Below are 20609 nucleotides of genomic sequence, written 5' to 3' on the forward strand. Positions count from 1 at the left end.
ATAATGTTAGAAATATTGTATACATTAAAATTTAAGTATAGAAAAAGCAAGACAAAGACATTTAAAACTTGAAGTGATTTTTAGTAGCTTGTGTAAATATTTTTATTAATTGCTTGCATCTTCTCTGAAAATTCAGTCAATTAATAGAGCTCAGGCAAGAAACATACACTAAGGGTTTTATCCTAATGCTACCTACTAAGCACTGCAATGAACTCAAAACAAAACCATGGGTTGTATAACCACATGTATCTGCTTTATGAACAAATACATTACTACAGTTTCACAATGACAAGGAAATCAGTGAATTTGCACAAATAAAAATTAAGAGAATAGGAGGCGGGGGGGAGGGGAGTGGAAAGAGCAGATAGCCTTACCTGATGTGTCTGCAATATCACCTGCATTGAGATAGCAATTGCAAATGAGGAAATATTGACCCTAGATAAATTATACCTGAGGTATCATATAACAGTATTAGAGGAGAAATATTGATAACAAATTAAACATGCAAAATGGACACGAGACAAGATGTGTTTGTAAGAAAAGAAAAATTCTGATTTGAAGCTAAAATACAACTGCAACTCAAATATTTTATTATCTAAATTAGACTGTTAAATTATTACCACAATTTAAATCATTGCCACATATTTGAAGTGGTTTAGATTATAAGGTAAGTATTACACTAGTAAACAGTAATAAGTACATTAAGTAAATAATTTCTTGCATTTAACAATACATATGGGAACGAACCATTAATGCAATAAGAATACTAAGCTATACTTGAAGACCAGTAAAAATAAATGACAACATTATTTTCTATCTCCTTTTGTTCATCTAAATTAGTTAAAGAATCAAATGAACAGTTTAACACAACCTTGCAATCTTCTGAGTTCAGTAGTTAGAATGCTTTATTATGTGGCATACTTAAAGGGATGGTGTTTTCATTGTTAAGTATCTTAACTCCTGTTCAACTCTTAAAATGTTTATCAAGATATTGAGCAGAGTTTAAGGTTGGGTATTTCTTTCTGACATTTTGCATATTTTGCATAAACAGTTACTGTGAATGGAAGGTGAGAGCAGGCTACCATAATTTGATGGACATGAGCTAAGAATGAATGACCATGGGATTTCTCCTAACAGCCTTGGTGCAGGAGTACCATTCTTGCCTTGTAGTCAGAACATTATATCAGAAGATTTTGTACATTACAACAGTGACTACACTTAAAAAGTACTTATTTGCTTCTACAGCCTTCTTGTTCTTAAGAGAGTGCCTACATGATTGCATATCTGTCTGACTTTGTTTCTTTCTGTCTGCCTGTTATGGCTTCAAGCCCCACTCAGAATTCAGCACAAAATCTAGGCTGACACTTCAGCACAGTACTGAGGGAGTCTGCACAGTTGGAGGTTCCCTCTATCAGATAAGACATTAAACTAAGGCCCTTTCTGTTAGAGGGAAAAGATCCCATTCGGCAACAGCCTGACATAATCATATCATGGAATCATACCTTACAGATAATGTCACAGACACCACCATCACCATCCCTGGGTGTGCCCTGTCCCACCAGCAGGACAGACCCTGCAGAGGTGATGGCACAGTGGTATACAATCGGGAGGGAGTTGGTCCTGGGAGTCCTCAACGTTGACTCCGACTCCATGAAGTCTCATGGCATCAGGTCAAACACGGGCAAGGAAACCTCTTGCTGATTACCACGTACCACCCTCCCTCAGCTGATGAATTAGTACTCCTCCATGTTGAACATCACTTGGAGGAAGCACTGAGGGTGGCAAGAGCACAGAATGTACTCTGGGTAGGGGACTTCAATGTCCATCACCAGGAGTGGCTCGGTAGCACCACTACTGACCAAGTTGGCCGAGTTCTAAATGACATAGTTGCTAGACTGGGTCTGCGGCAGGTGGGGAGGGAACCAACAAGAGGGAAAAACATACTTGACCTCATCCTCACCAACCTACCTGCCACAGATGCATCTGTGCTAAATGGGATAGATTTCAAACAGATCTAGCAACTCAAGACAGGGCATCCATGAGGTGCTGTGGGCCATCAGCAGCAGAATTGTACTCAAACACAATCTGTAACCTCATGGCCTGGCATATCCCCCACTCTACCATTACATCAAGCCAGGGGATCAACCCTGTTTCAATGAAGAGTGCAGGAGGGCATGCCAGGACCAGCACCAGGCATACCTAAAAATAAGGTGTCAACTTGATGAAGCTACAGGCATGCCAGGAACAGCACCAGGCATACCTGAAAATAAGATGTCAACTTGATGAAGCTACAACAAAGGACTACTTGCATGCCAAACAGCATAAGCAGCAAGTGATAGACAGAGCTAAGCAATTCCACAACCAACAGATCAGACCTAAGCTCTGCAGTCCTGCCACATCCAGTCGCGAATGGTGGTGGACAATTAAACATCTCAATGAGGGGGAGGCTCTGCAAATATCCCCATCGTCAATGATGGAGGAGCCCAGCACATTAGTACAAATGATTAGGCTAAAGCATTTGCAACAGTCTTCAGCCAGGAGAGTGCCAAGTGAATGATCCATCTCGACCTCCTCTGCAGGTCTCCAGCATCACAGATGCCTGTCTTCAGTCAATTCGATTCACTCCACATGATATCAAGAAATGGCTAAGGCATTGGATACTGCAAAGGCTATGGGCCCCGTCAATATTCTGGCAATAGTACTTAAGACTTGTGCTCCAGAGCTCCCCCCTAGCCAAGCTGTTCCACTACAGCTACAACATGGCATTTACCCAGCAATGTGGAAAATTGCCCAAGTATATCCTGTCCACAAAAAGCAAGACAAATTCAACCCAGCCAATTACCAGTATAGTGATGGAAAGGGTCATCAATAGTGCTATAAAGCAGCACTTGCTTAGCAATAGCCTGCTCACTGACGCTCAGCTTGGGTTCTGCCAGGGCCACTCACCTCCTGATCACATTACAGCCTTGGTTTAAAAATGGACAAGACAGCTGAACTCCAGAGGTAAGAGTGACTGCCCTTGACATCAAGGCAGCATTGGACCGACTGTGGCATCAAGGAGTCCTAACAAAACTGGAGTCCAAGGGAATCATGGGGAAAACGCACTGCTGGTTGGAGTCTCATCCAGCACAAAAGAAGGTGGCTGTGGTTGTTTTAGGTCAATCATCTCGGTTCCAGGACATCACTGCAGGAGTTCCTCAGCGTAATGTCCTAGGCCCAACAATTTTCAGCTGCTTCATCAATGACCTTCCTTCCGTCACAAGGTCAAAAGTGCCGATGCTTGCTGATGATTGCACAATCTTCAGCACCATTTGTGACTTCTCAGATATTGAAGCAGTCCATGTCCAAATGCAACAAGACCTGGACAATATCCAGGCCTGAAAAGTAGGAAGTAACATTTGTGCCACACAAGTGCTAGGCAATGACCATCTCCAACAGGAGAGAATCTAACCATAATCCCTTGACATTCAATGGCATTATCGTTGCTGAATCCCCCAAAACCAACATCATTGACCAGAAACTGAACCGGACCAGCCATATAAATATTGTGGCTACAAGAGCAGGTCAGATGCTAGGAATCCTGTGGCGAGTAACTCACCGCCTGACTCCCCAAAGCCTGTCCACCATCTACAAGGCACAAGTCAGGAGTGTGATGGAATGCTCTGCACTTGCCTGGATGATGCAGCTCCGACAAAACTCAAGAAGCTTGACACCATCCAGGACAAAGCAGATGGCTTGATTAGCACTGCATCCACAAACATTCGCTCCCTCCACCATTGAAGCATAGTGGTAGCAGTGTGCACCATCTACAAGATACACTGCAGGACTCACCAAGCCTGCTTAGACAGTACCTTCCAAATCCATGACCACTCCCATCTAGAAGGACAAGGGCAGCAGACACATGGGAACACCACCAGCTGGAAGTTCCCCTCCAGGCCACTCACCCTTTTGACTTGGAAATATATTGTTGTTCCTTCACTGTTGCTGGATCAAAATCCTGGAAATCCCAGCCTAACAGCACCGTGTGTGTTCCTATACCACAGGGACTGCAGCAGTTCAAGGCGGCAGCTCACCACCACCTTCTCAAGGGCAATTAGGGATGGGCAATAATTATTGGCCTAGCCAGCGACACCCACATCCCATGAATGAATAAAAAAAACTTTTACTGTAATAAATGACTAAAAGTACAATTGGCTAATCACTATTTTCTTTTTGTAGGCAACTTATACCCTAAACTAGAGAGAGGAACATTCCCCTTTTACATTTTTCAAACATTGCACTCTCCACAGAATTCCTGTTTTTATAGCAAACAGTCCACAGTTACTCCCCGCTTCCAACGTGTTCTCGTATCCCTGCATCGCTGAGTAGTAACTCTGAATGACCGTCTGTAGATGCTTTCCTCAGTTTATGGAGAGTTTCTTAAATCCACCACCAGCAGTAAAGCAAGTTCTTATGATTCTGCTTTCCCCAGCCACGCCAGAACAAATCTCTTGGAATCTGTAGAGGATTCTGCAGGATGCGTCTCTTTGACTAGAGTCCATCTCCTTCCTGCATCCTGCTATGATAACTTGCAGGGTCAAGGAGCCTGTTCTTTCTGCTGATCACACAAAATTTCTATCTATCTGTAATATTCACTGATTTGTAGGGAAGCCAATAACTTGATCTCAAAAATGGTTTCCTCTGCTCTCTTCCCCATGGCAACGTGAAACACATTAACCTTGTATCTAGCTGGAAATGCTAATGAGTTATCCTTGATCCCAATCTGCTTTTATCTTAGAAGCAAATGGACACTTTACAGCACAACTGTTTACAACCTGGTACCTTTAACACCTTTCTGTGACTTTGGGATATTCAGAGTATACTCACTGCAAACCCAGAGACTGGTGACATTGTCTCCAAGGGCAAAATTTTCCCCCCGATGGGGGGCAAGTGCAGGAGTGGGCGCGGGTGGGTGCTGCCATTTTTCGTGGGTGGGCCAATTAAGGCCCGCCCAGCGTGACATCTGCACGGAAGCGCTATACGCTCCCTGTGCGGGCTGGGGGGGTGGAGAATGGCAAATGCAGAAGTGCGCTCCTTCACATATGTGCGCGAAGGAGCGCTCCGATCTCCATGAGACTAAGTACTGCCTCAGGAAGATTGGTTCCCAAAGGGAAAAAGTTTTTCTTTCGAAAATTTCATTAACCATCCATGTCCCCATATTTGACAATGTCACATGAGCTGAGACCTGGACATAACTTTAAGTAAAAGTTAATCTTAATTTTTTAATTCAGTCATGGAACCTCATCCCGTCCGTGGATGAGGTTTCATGCTTTTTCAGGTGGCCGCCAGCGCTCCTGACCTGCCCGCCAACCTTAAGGTTGGACGGGCAGGTCCACTAATTGCTTTAATTGCTTTTTGAATGGCCTCAATAGGCCGTTAACAGGTTGGCAGGTGCACAGCTGACTCGGCTATACCCCCGCTGACCTGAAAATGCAAATGACGCGGGATGATGTCGGGAGTTCCGCCCGACATTGTTCCGCGTCATATTATGCATTGGCGAGTGGGCCCTGCCCCTGTTCGTTGACGGGAAAATTCTTGCCCAAGTGTAATTACCTTGCACCTTCTTCTCAGTAAAATAATCTAAGCCTTCCTTTGATCTCTAACAATCAAACCACCCATCTTACTGTCAGGAAGACTTTGCACAAGTCACATGACCCCCTTCAATTACCCTAAATTTAAACCTACAGTCCCAAAATCTTATAAACCTCATAATTGTAACAAAAGCTATTTAAAGTTTCAGAGGTCAACAGGGAGCGGTGCAGCTAGTTCTGGAAGATCTTTTGCTGATTTCAAGTCTTCTGCACAGACCAGTTGCTCCTAGACGTGGTGCAGTAGTAGGCTTTCCCCTTGGAATACAACATGAGTGGGAGAATGATCAGAAGCCCCGCAGAGCAGGGCAAACTGCCAATTTGGGAGGATGAGGAGGAGAGAGAGGACTCTCAGTAGGAGGCCATATCCGTCCAGGATGTTCAGGGAAAAATGCTTCTACCTGAACATCAATGAGGAACAATGTGCGAGATGTCTACTCTTTAATAAAGATGACCTTACTGAAATCTGCCACTTGCGGCAGCCACAATTTCCACCTCACAGCAGGATAAGGATTGCATTGCCAGTGGTTGTGAAGGTGACCATGACAATGAATTATGTGCCTGGCTCCTTCCAGGCTGGAGCTTGAGATATTTGCAACATCTTGCAGTTTGCCATCCACTGTTGTGTAAGGGAGGTCACTGAAGCTCTCAATTCAAGGAAAGTTAACTACATTTCATTCTCTTTTGCCAGAGACCAGCAGGTGGTACAAACATGTGGCTTTGCTAGGATTGAAAGCTTCCCATGATGCAGGATGCTATTGACAGCATGCACATTGCTTTATGGATGCCCCATGCCAACTCTGCCAAATATCGGAACCGAAAGGAATTCCACTAATATCCAGCTGGTGTGCGACTATAGGCAGCAAATCATGGAGGTCAATGCCCAGTATCCTGGTAGCATTAATGAGGCCTTCATTTTGTGGCAGTATGCTGAGTCAGCTGTATTTCAGCCATCATGCCAGACCAAGGATGGATACAGGGCGAGAAGGGCTATCTGGTGACAACATGGCTCACTACTCTGGTGTATAACCATGCATAAATGTGCAGCATGCTTATAATGAAAGCCACACAATCTGTTATGTCTTCTGGTTCCAAAGAGTTAGAAATAATCACACTTCAGACTCAAAATGGTGGAGTTTCATCGAGTGTATTTCTTGCGCCCTCTGTGTGGACTTATATACTGTTAGAGTGATACATCGTTACTTGGCATCTGACTGCAGTGCAACAGTGAATGTGGTACTCCGGGATATATATTAGTTGCTACCTCTTTATGAATAGTATAATCATATAGCACTGGAGCACACAAAATTTGATGGGGTAGACCATTGGTGTGCTGAAACTAATGCTTTCATTGCCCAGACCACACTGGAGGAGTCCTGCAGTACTTGGCTGAGCAGGTATCAAGGTTTGTGGTAGTCCGCTGCATGTTGCACAACTTTTCATTCATGGGGACACAGCCCTTTTCAGCAGCCATATGGAAAGCAGCTGAGGAGTTGTGGGGGATATCCAATTTAGACCCCAAATGTCTGTTGTAGGGTGTTGGTTACAGTTTGGTAGGTCTGAAGAAATCTTCATAGTCGTAATTAGGTTAACTGTAAGTCTTTATTGACTCTTAGAGAGGATACAAGCTAGGAGTTGGCTCCAGGCTTACTGGTACACACAGCTCTGCCCAACACTAAACTGACCCTGGGTTTGGGTCATGTGCCCTCTTACATCACTGTGTGGGTGGTACTGTACTAGTCCCATATTAACCCTATATATGCCAGACCCTTATACTACACCACCCCCAAGTCTTTATCCAATATATTTTAAGTGATTATGGTTTACCTTAGGTCTTACATTGATATTATCATACATTTACATTGTCATTGCTACATTATCACTACCCCATCTCCCCCCTTCAAGTCCTTGAATTCAAAGGTTCAGGAGGTCTGGAGGCCTTATTACACTTCCATATCTCGTTCGCATTAATGTCAGAGGAGTGGTAGGCTCTGTCACCGCTGGTTCTTCCTGTAGGAGGTTGTTCTGGCATCTGGCTGTGTTTCCATTCTTTCGTGTTGAACCGCACATGATCGGTTTGGCTATTGGTCGGTGGTTGCTACGCTAACTCATTTCTTGCAGGGTGGACGAACATTGTATTTGTCTCCTTGTCAATTCTTTTGCTTCTTCTGTCACCGTGTGGATCGTGATGATGTCCTCTGTGGCACAGGGTGAGCCTTCGTGACTAGAATGATATTTAGTGGCACTGTTATGGATAGGAGAGGGACAGTTCAAACTGCACTGACTTCCTCTTACCACTTGTCCATAGCAGAAGGTGTTTTGAATTAGGTTTTAAAAGTCTTCCCAATTCTTCAGTTTTTGTGATCCATTTTTACTAATAACCCACAGCAAACTCGAGTTAGGATTAGCTCTGAAGGTTAGTTTATTTTACCCATTCAAAAGCCTGGATAAAAAAAGTGTTTGCCACTTGCCACTCTGCACATTCACACAGCAAAAGGGTGGGGGTTGGGGAGATAGAGAAAATGACTTTTACAGTATAAAGACCCTCAAAAAAAAAAAAATTTAATTCACATGAATTCCAGAGTCCAAAATCAGAGTTCAGAGGGTGTTTCCTTCATGGTGGGGTTCTGTTCCGATGAGCTTCTGGTTGGTTAAACAATACAAAAATTCTTAAAACAAATGATGCTGCTGCATGAGGCATGGTTCTGTTTAGACCACTTGGCAGGCGTTGATCAGAGACTTTTAAAAGTCAAGCAGGCTTCGAGGAGTTGAAATTGCTTACCCAGCCCAGCTGCTGGAGTTCTGTCCAGTTGATGTTAAAATAGTAGTCTGGCTGTGAAAATCAGAGATGTAATATTAAACTGTCCAAAAGGCTGGAGGCTTGGGTCATGTGACCTTCCTTCTCTACAATGACTTCAAAAGGGATGTTTATCCTGCATCTGGAATTGTATCATTCATTAGCTGTTGAAAGGGGTGCCATCTATACTGAGGATCTGGCATTTGGGAAGCCGTTGTCTCAGCAGACCTACTGACTCCACTAGCAAGGTTGGTTTATCAAGTGCAAATGACAACCCAATTGTTCCCTTTGAAATTAGTCTGAACAATCCCAGGTGTGATGGGCGTCTGTTGGTGGCTTTCTAGGCATAACGAGGTGTGGCATTCCAGAAACTGAGAATTGTTTTGTCCTTGAAACTCCTGGGGATAGCTCCTAGACAGAGGGCCAAACCTGTGATCAGGTAACTTGTAGCAGTCATCTTAATTTTCTTTGTTCGGCGGAAACGGACCAGTTTTAAAATTAAATAGCAATAAGGATAACGTTTTAAAATATATAGTGGTGGGTTTCTTTCCGCGTCGTAGGAACCCAACAGGCACACTCACCTCTGTGTTTCGCTGTAGGCAATGGATGGCTGCTACCAGGTTCCAGCATCTTTTGTGGCTTTGACGTGCTGACTGGGAGTTGCAGCGTATGCTCGGTGGTTACAGTGTTGACCTGCTATGCTGTCATCTGAGCCGGAGGTTGAGGTTCATCAGACTGCTGGTAACTCTCTTGTACATCCTTCACTGGAGGCATTGTGGTTACCTCCTGGGTGGTTGGCTAGTCTGACCATTGAAGGTTTTACAGCACCTGTAATGAGAATGGACAATCCTGCTCCACAAAGAGAGAAGACAGTTCAGAACTGAAGTCCCAGTCAGGACACTCTTTTTTTGTTTGAATACTCATGAACTTGCAATTTTGTATGATTAACGATTGTGGTTTTCTGAGACATCTGCCATTTTGAGGAGATCCAGGACCACACAGCCATCTCTGTTCAACAGCGAGAAAGGCTGGTTATGGATGACATACATCGGCTTGAATATTTGTTTTCTGCCAACCTCACTGGTTCCAGAATCATGAATCATGCCTATGACTGGAAGTTGGATTCCTCCAGGCCCTTTGAATGGTGTGTCTGTTCAAAGCCAGAGGTCTTTTAGCCATGGTTCTTTGTCCAACAGGATTATTACGGTGGGTTCCTGTGTCCAATTTAAAATTTGTTAAATGGCCATCGACTGAAATGTCCACATCCCAAAATGAGAAAACAAGATCTTTGACTACACCCAGGAAGCATGGCTATGCGTCTTCTGGGCTTAAGGTCTCGACCTCGTGGATAATCTTTGGGCCTTCTGCGTGTTTCAGAGTTTTCGTCTTGCACAGTTTGCCATGGTGTGCAATCCTGTTGCACTGAAAGAATTGGGCTGAAATTGCAGGTCATTAATCTCACCTGTGGAGGCAGTTTGCTCCACAGCATTGGCATGGTCGCTCTGCTCACCAGTTCAGATATTGCTTTCTCTGGCCTGGAGTGCCCTTGTGACTTTGTTGCTTAACTTGTTGAACTGTTGGTTGGTCTCTGCACCACTGTTTATTTTCTCCCCTTAAAATGGTTCTGTGCTGCTCATGGAATTCTGACTGCCAAACTATCTGGATTGCCTTTTCCAGGGTTAGATCCTCCTTGCATGAGGTCAGAGAGTGCATCGCCCGCTATTCCTACCACTATTCTATCTCTGATGAGTTCAGATTTTAAGTCTCCATATTTGCAACTTACTGCCATCCTGTACAGATCATTGATGAATGAATCAACAGTTCTCCTCCCTGCTGGGCTCAATTGTTAAATTTAGCTCTTACAAGTATTTTAGTACTTCTTAGATTAAAATAAACGTTGAAAGAGTTTAATACTTTTTCAAATTTAGCAGATGGTTTATTTATTTCCTGTCTTGCAATAATGTCATCTGCAATCAGGCCTACCAGGTAAAGCAGTGTGTTAACCCTCTCTGTTTATGACTTTTTGTCTAAACATGAAGGGATACTGTAGCTTAAGAATCTTTTTCTCCAAAGTCCCCAATTATGTGATTGACCTGGACCTTGGATTAGTCTGAAATGATCTGGAAGTGTGGAATTCTGATCCATGGTTAAACTTATAAAAGTGTAGGGTCTGCTTTAAGAGCTTTCTGAATTTCAAGATGGTGTTGCCGTTCACTTGGAGACAAGAGATTTCCCGTGCTTGCGGGTTTTAGTCGGCTCCGCTACAGTAGCAATTGCGCTAAGCTTTAAAAAAAAATTCAACAATGGGTGCCTGGATCGACTGCCTGCAGAGTTCTCTTGCTCAGCATTTTAATTTAAAGTTGTGAATTTGTTGAATGCTGTTTTCTCTCAGCCGAGTTTAGAAGTCGCGATTCTCCCAGATTATTTTTTTTTGTTTCGAAGTGAGCTCAGATGCCACATTTTCAGACGCCGACTCGGGGACCTGGTTTTAGCGACGGGTTTTCTCAAACTGCAGTTCTGACTCTGAATTATTTAAATATTTCTCGGGACTTGCTGTAGTCTGGAGTTTTAAAGGATTTAGCTCACCCCTGCTGGGTCTCTGAGATGAGAAACTGGACTCCCAAAGGAGACTCAATGGAGTCTTCTTCTACAATAAGGAATTTTAAATTTCTGCCTTCAGCTTCCAAACCTTTCTTTGGAGCTTTTTCCTGGTGATTTTTCCTCTGCGCTTCTGCTTCTGGAGCTTTTTTTCAGGTCAGACTTTGCTTTGCTGAATTTTTTCTCAGTCCTCCAGCATTTTAGTTTTTCTCTGTATTTTCTGCAAGGTCATGGGTTTTTCCACAAGCTGCCATCATGTGGTAGGGTGTTGGTTACAGTGCAATAGGTTTGAAGAAGTCTTCGTAGTCATGTGTAGGTTAACTGTATGTCTTTATTGACTCTTACAATTATTTACAGATATGCAGTAAAGGGTACAAGCTAGGAGATGTCTCCATGCTTGCTGGCACACACAGCACTGTCCAACACTAGACTGATTCTGGGTACAGGTCATGTACCCTTTACATCACTGTTTGGGTGCTACTATACTAGTCCCACATTAACTCTATATGTGCCACTATACTATAGTGCCTAGCCCAGGCAGAGGAAGATTAAAAGCTTAAGAACACAGCAGATGGGAAGGTTTCAGATTTAGGGAGCATTGAGGCACATTCTGGGAATAATGGAAGTTGGACACAAGGAATGGTCTTCATCTGAACTGAAATTGCACGGCAACTCTCATAGAGAGGATAATGTATTGGGGAGGATATAATTTGTGAGGCAAGGGAGATCACGAGCTAGGAATGTTTATACTACAAAGATATCAACACTAGAGGATGTATATAAGAGAGAAGTTTCAAAACAAAGGGAGAAATAACTTAACCAGATAACACTTAAAAGTTCCTTCCAAACCCATGACCTCTACCACCTAGAAGGACCAAGGGCAGCAGATGCATGGGAACACCACCAGCTGAAAGTTCCCCTCAAAGCCACACACCATCCTGACTTGGAAATATATAGCCTTTCCTGCACCGTCGCTGGGTCAAAATCCAGGAACTTCCTCCCTAACAGCACTGTGGGTGGACCTATACCACATGGACTGCAGCGATTCAAGAAGGCAGCTCACCACCACCTTCTCAAGGGCAATTAGGGATGGGCAATAAATGTTGGCCTAGCCTGAAATGTCCACATCCCATAAAAGAATAAAAAAAAGTCAGATGCAGCTGATAGTGAGACTTATACAGTGGTCATAAGAGGAACAAGCAAAAGGTATTGCAGAGCGAAAAGTGACGCAGAGAATGAACAGAAGTTATAAATAGCAATGAGAAGAGCTTAAAAAGTGCATCAATAATAATAAGTATCATAAAAGAATAAAATCAGGGGAATTAGAAGCAACAATTGCATAAATAAAATAGGATTTTGTTGCTTTAACTGAAATTTGGGTTCACATTGTCACATATGAACTAAGCATCAACAAAAATGGAGAGGCGCAGCATTACTTGTAAGGAAATAATTCAATAATAGAATGGAAAAATATTGCAAATAATAATTTGCTGATAAAAGTCCACGTGTTCAGGTAAGGGATAAATGAGTGTTATGCTACAAAAATGCTATCGTTTACATCCTACAAAATTGAAAGAAATCATGAATTGATTGGGAATAAATATATTGGGGTTAAATGAGAAATGTTTAGAATGCTCTCATGAATGTGTTTTTGAATCTAACTAGGGAGCCATCATCTGTCCCTCCTGCAGACCCGAGTGTGGTAATGGCAGTAGCCACTGCCCATAGTGGTACTGGCTGTACAGGAGAGCTGCAGGCTAGGATTGGCTGGCAGCTCTCGGGGGCGGGATTTTCACCCTACTGGAGGTTTAATTGAATGGGAGGCCTGATACTGTCCAGATAAGTGTTTCATTACATTGTAATTGCATTGAGCCTCACAGTGAGAAGCAATGGGGAGCTCCCACTGGTGGGCGAGATCCCCATCACACTTAATAAATTCACTTCATAAGCTTAAGCTTGCCACATGCAAAACTAAAATTGTACTTCCTCAGGAATAATCATAAACTTTTCTTTATACACTTTGTTGTACTTCGCTCTTCCTAAGCAATGACCTTTCATAGGATTACATAGGATAAATGCACAAAAACAGGCTATTTGGCCCAAACAGTCCATGTTGACACTAATGCACCATTCCCACCTGCTCCATTCGCACCTCCTCCCATCTTTCCTCATCTAAATCCATTATCATAACCCTCTATCCCCTTCACTCTCATAAGCCTACCTAGCTTCCCCTTAAATTCATCCAAACTATAAGCTTCAATGACTCCATGTGGTAGAGAGTTTCACATTCTCACCACACTTTGGCCAGAATTTTTAGGATGATGGGGGCTCGGCTCTCTCTCTCGACTCCAAGAGCCCCGCTACCATTTTATGCTCTAACGAGCATTGATTGGCAGTAGGCAGGACTTCTGCTCCACATTCAGGAGGAAGTCCCACCTTGTAGAACTGCCAGCTAATCCGATTGGCCAGCAGCTCTCCAGTCCCTCCACAAGCAACATTGCAGTGACCGGAAGAAGCTTCCTGATCCTAAATCCAAGGGAACCAGAGAACAAGGTAAATGTCACGGGTCTGGGTGGGGAGGGATCCCTGGGGGATCACAAGGAAGGTGCAATCGGTGTCTAGGGGGATAGACTGGGGCGGGGGAGATACAATTGTGAACCATTGAGTCTTTGTTGTCTGGCCTCTTAAAAGTTGTGTCACACAGAGACACCTGAGGACTCCAAAGCTTTTCACTGACAGTGAAGACTTATGTTGTTCAATCATTCCACTTTGTTGCTCAGGAGTCATTTGATCTTTCTATCCTGTAAGATTACTGATAATTTGGAATCCACTTACACCTCTTCCATGAAATACCATCTAGAAGGACAAACACAGGAGATACATGGAAACACCACCACCTGGAAGTTCCCTTCCAAGCCACTCACCATCCTGACTTGGAATTATATCGCCGTTCTGTCACTGTTGCTGGGTCAAAATTCTGGAACTCCCACCCTAACAGCACATTGTGCATACCTACACCACAGGAACTGCAGCAGTTCAAGAAGGCAGCTCACCACCACCTTTTCAAGGGAAATTAAGGATGGGCAATAAATGCTGGCCTAGCCAGCGACGCTCACATTCCATCAATGAATTTTTTAAAAATCATGCACCCAGGCAGGAGAATGTCTCCTAATTCTTCCACAGAATGGAAAAGATCTTATGCAGTTTATCTGGGTTGCAAGTATTGAATCTTTCCCACAAATATGAATTTACTGTCACCGTGTTCATATGGTGCAATGTGCAGAACATGTTAATGAGGGCTGAGGCAATCACCAAAATCAGTGTTATCATCTGCACAGTGTTATAAATAACTAAAAGGATATTTTCCTGTCAAATTTACAATATTGGACAATGCTGATAAAGTAAAATTCGTACTCTCTGGTTTGTTTAATAGTCGCGCTAGGATCACCTATGGGGTGTGCACAAACTAACATTGCATTATAAGACCATAAGACATAGGAGCAGAAATTAGGCCATTCGGCCCATCGAGTCTGCTCTGTCATTCAATCATGGCTGATAAGTTTCTCAACCCCATTCTCCCGCCTTCTCCCCGTAACTTTTGATCCCCTTACCAATCAAGAACCTATCTATCTCGGTCTTAAATACACTCAATGACCTATTATATCGTTGCTGCTCTTAATATTAATGACTCATGCTGCATCCATATCAGGTGATATTTGTAACCAGATGCCAACAATGGGTGTCATTTTACTAGGACCTTTCTGTGACTGGTGAATCTTGAAAGAGGGAAAAATATCATACATAATTGAGGGGAGGCTTAAGTGGGGGTGTGGGGGGGAGGGGGGGAGGGGTGGGGAGGTGGGTTGTGTGGGAATAAGGGGCCCAGAAAGAGGAGGAGCACCAGGCCCATGATTTCTCTCCTTGGCCCTGATTTTACTGGACTTTAACAGGTTTTGCTATATGCAAGGCGTAGTTTTCTGTCACAGTTCTTACACTTGAATTCACTCCTTTTTTTGCATCAGTACCAGCCTTCTCTTTAGTGGCAAGCCATCCTTTTAGTGACCTCATGAATTGACTCTCCTTTATCATTTGGTTCTGTGATTTCCTCATTTAGTCTGTTTGGCTTCAGATCCTGAATCACACTGATCTGTTTTTTTATACTAGTATGTCAGGGTTACCTTGTAGATTCTCTCATATGCTGGTGATTTTTTAACATCTCAAACACTATGCAACTCTTCATGAGGGTTTCCTTAAATGATCCATATTCACATAAATAGCCAGTATTGTTCACCCATGGCTCAATTCTCTAAATTCACTGGCAGAAGAATGCTGCGCCATATCTTTTTGAGAAGTCTGCCATGTCTTGTTCTAGTCAGGCACATGACGGGCCAGTGGCAGGCCTTCCCCCAGGATCAAGGACCCTGGGGACAGAACTCCCATCTGCCATAAGAGCTGTCGGCTAATCATAGGCCGGCAGTTCTATTGAATGGTAGTGCCACCGGGGAGGTCATGGTGGTACAAGAACTACACCAACTGGAGGCCTAGTATCATCACTGGATCCCAGGTCACAGGTGAAAGATGGCGGAAGGGAGAACACAGGGTGGGGATCATGGGGGATTGGGGTCAGCAGCAAGGGAAAGGGGGTGGCTCTCAGCGGGCTCCCCCTTCCTGATTCTGGCTTCCTTGATAAGGGAGTGCCTTTGAATGATTGTCCCCACCCCGAAAGCTTACAGGTAACCATGCCTGGGTTTGCTTGGCGTTCTCCCAACATGGTGACCTCCCCCAGCCCGTCACTGAGTTAATAGCAGTGGTAGTGGGATGCTGTCCTTAAGTGGCTATTAATTGCTGACTTAAGGGCCTCAATTGACGAGGGGGCGGAAAGATCGTCCACAGGCCTTCCTGCCATGGACGTAATTGGGGTGGAGGGGAAGGTGGCAGGGTCCCCTCTTGCCATCCTACCGCCTGATTAAAAGCCCCCTCACCACCAAACTCGCCACAGGGGAGTGCATAAGATTTTGCCCAATTTTTCTCAAAGTCAGTGAAGTTTTTTGATTGGTTCCTATATAATAATAATTAATATGTTTCTTTTATATGCTGCAGGTGTATAGATACATTGGAAGCATAGCTGCATAAATAAATCATCTGAAGCAATGTTCATTTTCAAATTCTTAGTGTAATAAAAAAAATACACAAGTGCTCTAATGAGTTAGTGAGATAAAGGTCCTGAAGTAAAAACATTAATAAATATGATCAAAGATATAAAAAACTCTATAGGTAACTTTAATTATGTAATTATAAAGTATCTTTTTTTGCCTTTATTATCCTACAAATTTTATTTTCACAGTGTAACATTTTCATTGCTGAGAAAAAATAAAATAACTGAAAAGACTTTGGACGTAAAATGTACCATCAGCAGGGATGTGTGGTAGTGGACTGTCGGTCAATTGTACCCAATGTTTAATTTTCCTTTTTACTGAAGTCAATAGAAAAAAAAATTAGGCGAATGAATAATGGAAGCCAACTGGCTACTGTCCATTTTTTCGCCCTGCTGAGGTTGAATTTTACTTCTTTGAATTTTTAAAAATTGTATTAATCAAGTTCCTGCTTTTCTTTTATTGATAGATTTTTCTCATGACTCAGTTAAAACGTTCTGATTTCTTGCCGATGGAGGGTGTTTGAATAGTTTTAGTTATTTGTTTGGTTCATTTTCATATACTCATTGCTCATTGCTACAGAGCTCTGATTTGTTGCAATCTTAGGAATATGAATGCTAGACAATGATGGAAATGTGACACAGAAATCTGCACACATACATGAAAAACATCTGAAGTGTGATGGACAAAACACTGCTAGATATATTATTCTTATTATACTGGAAGTAAATTTTACTTGGTTTGTTCATAGTAAACAAAATTATGTGCTATTTTATAAGCAATATACAATGCAAAACACTATTATTTCTTGCTCTAGGTCTATTCTCCTTCAAGGCTACAAAGTCTAACTACTGTTAAGTAACCTGTGGCTTAGTTCATACAAAGGTTAAAAGGATGTAGACATTGTGGTTTTGGTATTTTGTGTTCTGGAGAGATACTTGCTTCTTTATGCTTATATTTGAAGGATGACATTTGAAAGGTGACATAGAAGTATGATGGATGAGAGATATGTGTCAAATATGCAATTCTTGTGATATTACATGGGAATGAGATTTTTAAATGTGAAATTATTGTTTTTGTTTATTTAGTCAGATCTGCTTTCTACAGTTGTAATTATTATCAATGTTACTTTCATACAGCTGGGTTTAATAGTTCTAGAAAATGCATGCTTGCAGTAATTAACCTGCTGTCCTACAGCTGTGGCAACATGCCCAACAACTTTTTTTTTCTGTTACAGCCTTTCTTATCTTTTTATTGTCATTGCTAGTCATTCAGTTTCCTTTTCTTCAAAGAAATGTTTAAGAGCTAAACTTGGAATCACTTAAGCATTATGGCCTGGAATTTTCTGGTAACTGCTGTATCTCACTGCAAGTCCGGTGGAAATCCTGTAAATGGGGTTTCTGTCACATTTCTGGTGAAGTTACAGTGGTGGAGCAGGCGCAGATTCGAGGAAGTTCCTGGCTGATCTCTTGATTTATCTTTTATTCTTTCCTACTCTTTTAAATCTTGGTGATGTCCTGCACTGTAGGTCTTGTTCCTTTATCTGGGTTTCTCAATAATTCTGATAAATACCCATAAAATATCAATCAAATGCACTAACATTAATATTTGGATAGTTACAGTAGAGTGTATTTGCTAGTCTAATTTTAAGTGAATGTATAAATATTAATATATTATTAATTGAGCCAGTTAATAATAATTCTTTAGTTTTGAATTGAATTACCAATTTGTCTTACCTATTTGTCCAGTTGCCACAACATTTTTGTATTTTGGGTGTTGATTGACAGTTAAGCAGAGTATGTCATCTGTATGCTCCACATAAAAACTCTGCAGACCTGATCAGAATCAATTCAACAGAACAGATACAATGCAAAAATACAAAATAAAATATTTATCCAAAAGACTAGGCCAACATCATTTCAGCATTATAAAATCACACACAATTAAGTGCTTCAATATTCAAACAGATTATCATATATTGGAAAGTACTGATTTGGTACGTTAGCTTTCTATTGCCTATACAAAGGATATAGCTTTTATCCTACAAAACTATTTCTGAAAAATTATTGATTATCTTTTATTTAAAACCAGGATCTACCAGCCCAATGGAGTCAGTGTACAGCCCAACCAACTTTCATGGCTGGGACCTCCCAAGAATAATTTCAGTGAGGTGTTCGTAGTGAACAAGTGTCAACAAGCAGCATGTTGATCCAGGATGGGAAATCCAGTTGCTTATCCACATAACCAAAGTTAAATGGGGCCTTAAAGATGGGGGCACCGATACCAGGGGAAGTGGGCAGGTTGGAAGATTTTTGTGGAGCTGGGATAACTTTATTCTGGGGTCCTATGCACTGTTTTGGATCCTAACTTCCATATTTTAAGAAGGCTCCCACCTATTTTGGGCAGGCGTGCTGCTTTCCCAAGGTAAATTAGCCTACCAGCCTTGTTAGAATGGTAACAGTGAGCTGCAGGTGCCAGTTGCAGCAACAGTGACAAGCATACCAACTGCTGGGAGGTTGGGGAGGGTAGTGGTGAGAGGAGGAGAGCAAGATCAGCTGTCTAAGATACGGATGAGAGTTTAGGATAAGATAGGGGCAATAAGGAGCGAGCAAGCACTGGCCATTAACAGCCCACAGTTTTGATATGGAGCTGGGTGGCCGACTTTGCTCCTCCTGCCTCCTGGTTCCACATCAAGGGAAATATTTTTTAAGCTATATGTGAAGCTGGTAACTCTGCACGTCCAGGTCCAATATCAGCTACACTAAGGGGAAACTAACATCTGGTTTGAGTCTTAAAGGAGGCTATATGCCCCTTATTACCATATTCAAGTGGCTTACTGCCTATTTTAGGTAACTGCTGGGAATGCTTCTATGGTATTGGACTTCTTCTGATGCCGTTCAGACGTGGGAGGTTGGCTGTCTAAATTGGATCAGAAAATGAGCACAACGAGATGCAATTTCACAGTTAATATTTTCAAATTATTAGGATTATGTTAAATTAGTTTCTATCAATCATTATAGGTTGAAACCATTGATTCCAGATTACCTTAGTTGTAGAAAATGATTTGTAACTGTAATCTTCTAATCATATTATTGCAATTGATAAGAATTTAATTAATTTTCAAAATGGAAAGACAGTTGAAAATATTACATTAAAACAGACTATCACTTAATTCTTGTAACCTTTGAATGATATAGCAGGTAGAGTATATTAGTGTCACTACATTATTTAAATAAAGTAGGAGAGATAATTTAGGAAACCATTGTCCTATGAGTCCAATGTCTCTTGTAGAAAAGCTACTAGAATCTATTATTAGGAAGAGAGTAGCTGAGCACCTGGATAAGTATGAACTGATAAGTGTGAGCGAGCATGGACTTGTAAACAGTAAGTCATGTCTAACGAACCTAGATTAATTTTTTGATGAGGCAACCAACACGTGGGGATTGGTTAGCTCGGTTTGCTAAATGGCTAGCATGTGGTTCAGAATAACAGCAACAGCACAGTTTTGATTCTCATTCCGGCTGAGGTAGACTTGGCACCTGCCTCATTGCCCTGCCCCTGAGAGTGGAAGGCAATGGCAAACCATCACTGACAAAAAATTACCAAGAAAACAGCTCAGGATGAAGCATCAGCAATGAGCCAAGGTCCTGTCTTTGGGAAGAGCACACATGACAATATCAACTAACATGATATATAAAGGGGTATCTAGAAGTGTTATTTATATGGATTTCCAGAAGGTAATCAATACGTTTCCATATAAGGGATTGCTAATAAAAGTAAGAGTGTATGGAATTAGAGGCAACATATTTATATGAGCAAGGAATTGGCTAGGAGGTGTGAGACAGAAAGCAGAGATAATGAACATGTACTCAAATTGTAGGATAAAATAGTGATGTCCTAGAGATCTGTACTGCCTTTCGCCATATTTATCAATGATTTAGATAAAAGACTAGAGAGTTGTATATCAAAGGTTTCTGATGACACCAAGTTAGGTGACACAGAAAATAGTGTAGAGGAAAACACAATTAACGGCACAATTGTCAGCGATTTTTCGTGGCCCGTCCAACCTTACAGTTGGCGCACAGGCCAATCGGCCAGGTGGCCTTTACATTTTTGATGAAACCTCATCCAAGGGCAGGATGAAATCCCTGTTAGGAAATAAAATAAAAAGAAATATCTGGGGACAGCATTTTTGTGAGGTAAACTTTCAGGCGTTTGATTGTGCAGCATGGACATTTTTTGCAGCATTTTGTGCTTTCTTTTATTATTTGGAGGTCTGCAGCTCCCTGAGGCAGCTGTCGGCCTTCAGGGAGCTCAGTGGAAGTGCTCACCCATACTCACAGTGGCGTTGTTGCCAGCCCTCTTCATGCCCCCACCCTGGCAGCGCTGAGCTTTTCAGCGCGCGTTTCATGCTAGTCGGCTGTTAATTGACCA

The 20609-nt window shown here is 42.3% G+C and overlaps 1 protein-coding gene across 1 annotated transcript in view; it reads right to left on the bottom strand.

The window, feature by feature from the left end:
- Positions 1 to 20609, bottom strand: part of LOC144689682 (echinoderm microtubule-associated protein-like 6) — a 693547-nt gene that overhangs the window by 59994 nt on the left and 612944 nt on the right. Inside the window, exon 30 of the mRNA XM_078556972.1 lies at positions 17912 to 18010. Within this exon, the coding sequence (XP_078413098.1) occupies positions 17912 to 18010 (99 nt within the window). The remainder of the gene's footprint in view (positions 1 to 17911; positions 18011 to 20609) is intronic.

This window comes from Cetorhinus maximus, chromosome 14 (assembly GCF_964194155.1).
Source record: "Cetorhinus maximus chromosome 14, sCetMax3.hap1.1, whole genome shotgun sequence".
In the NCBI taxonomy this organism is placed as follows: domain Eukaryota; kingdom Metazoa; phylum Chordata; class Chondrichthyes; order Lamniformes; family Cetorhinidae; genus Cetorhinus; species Cetorhinus maximus.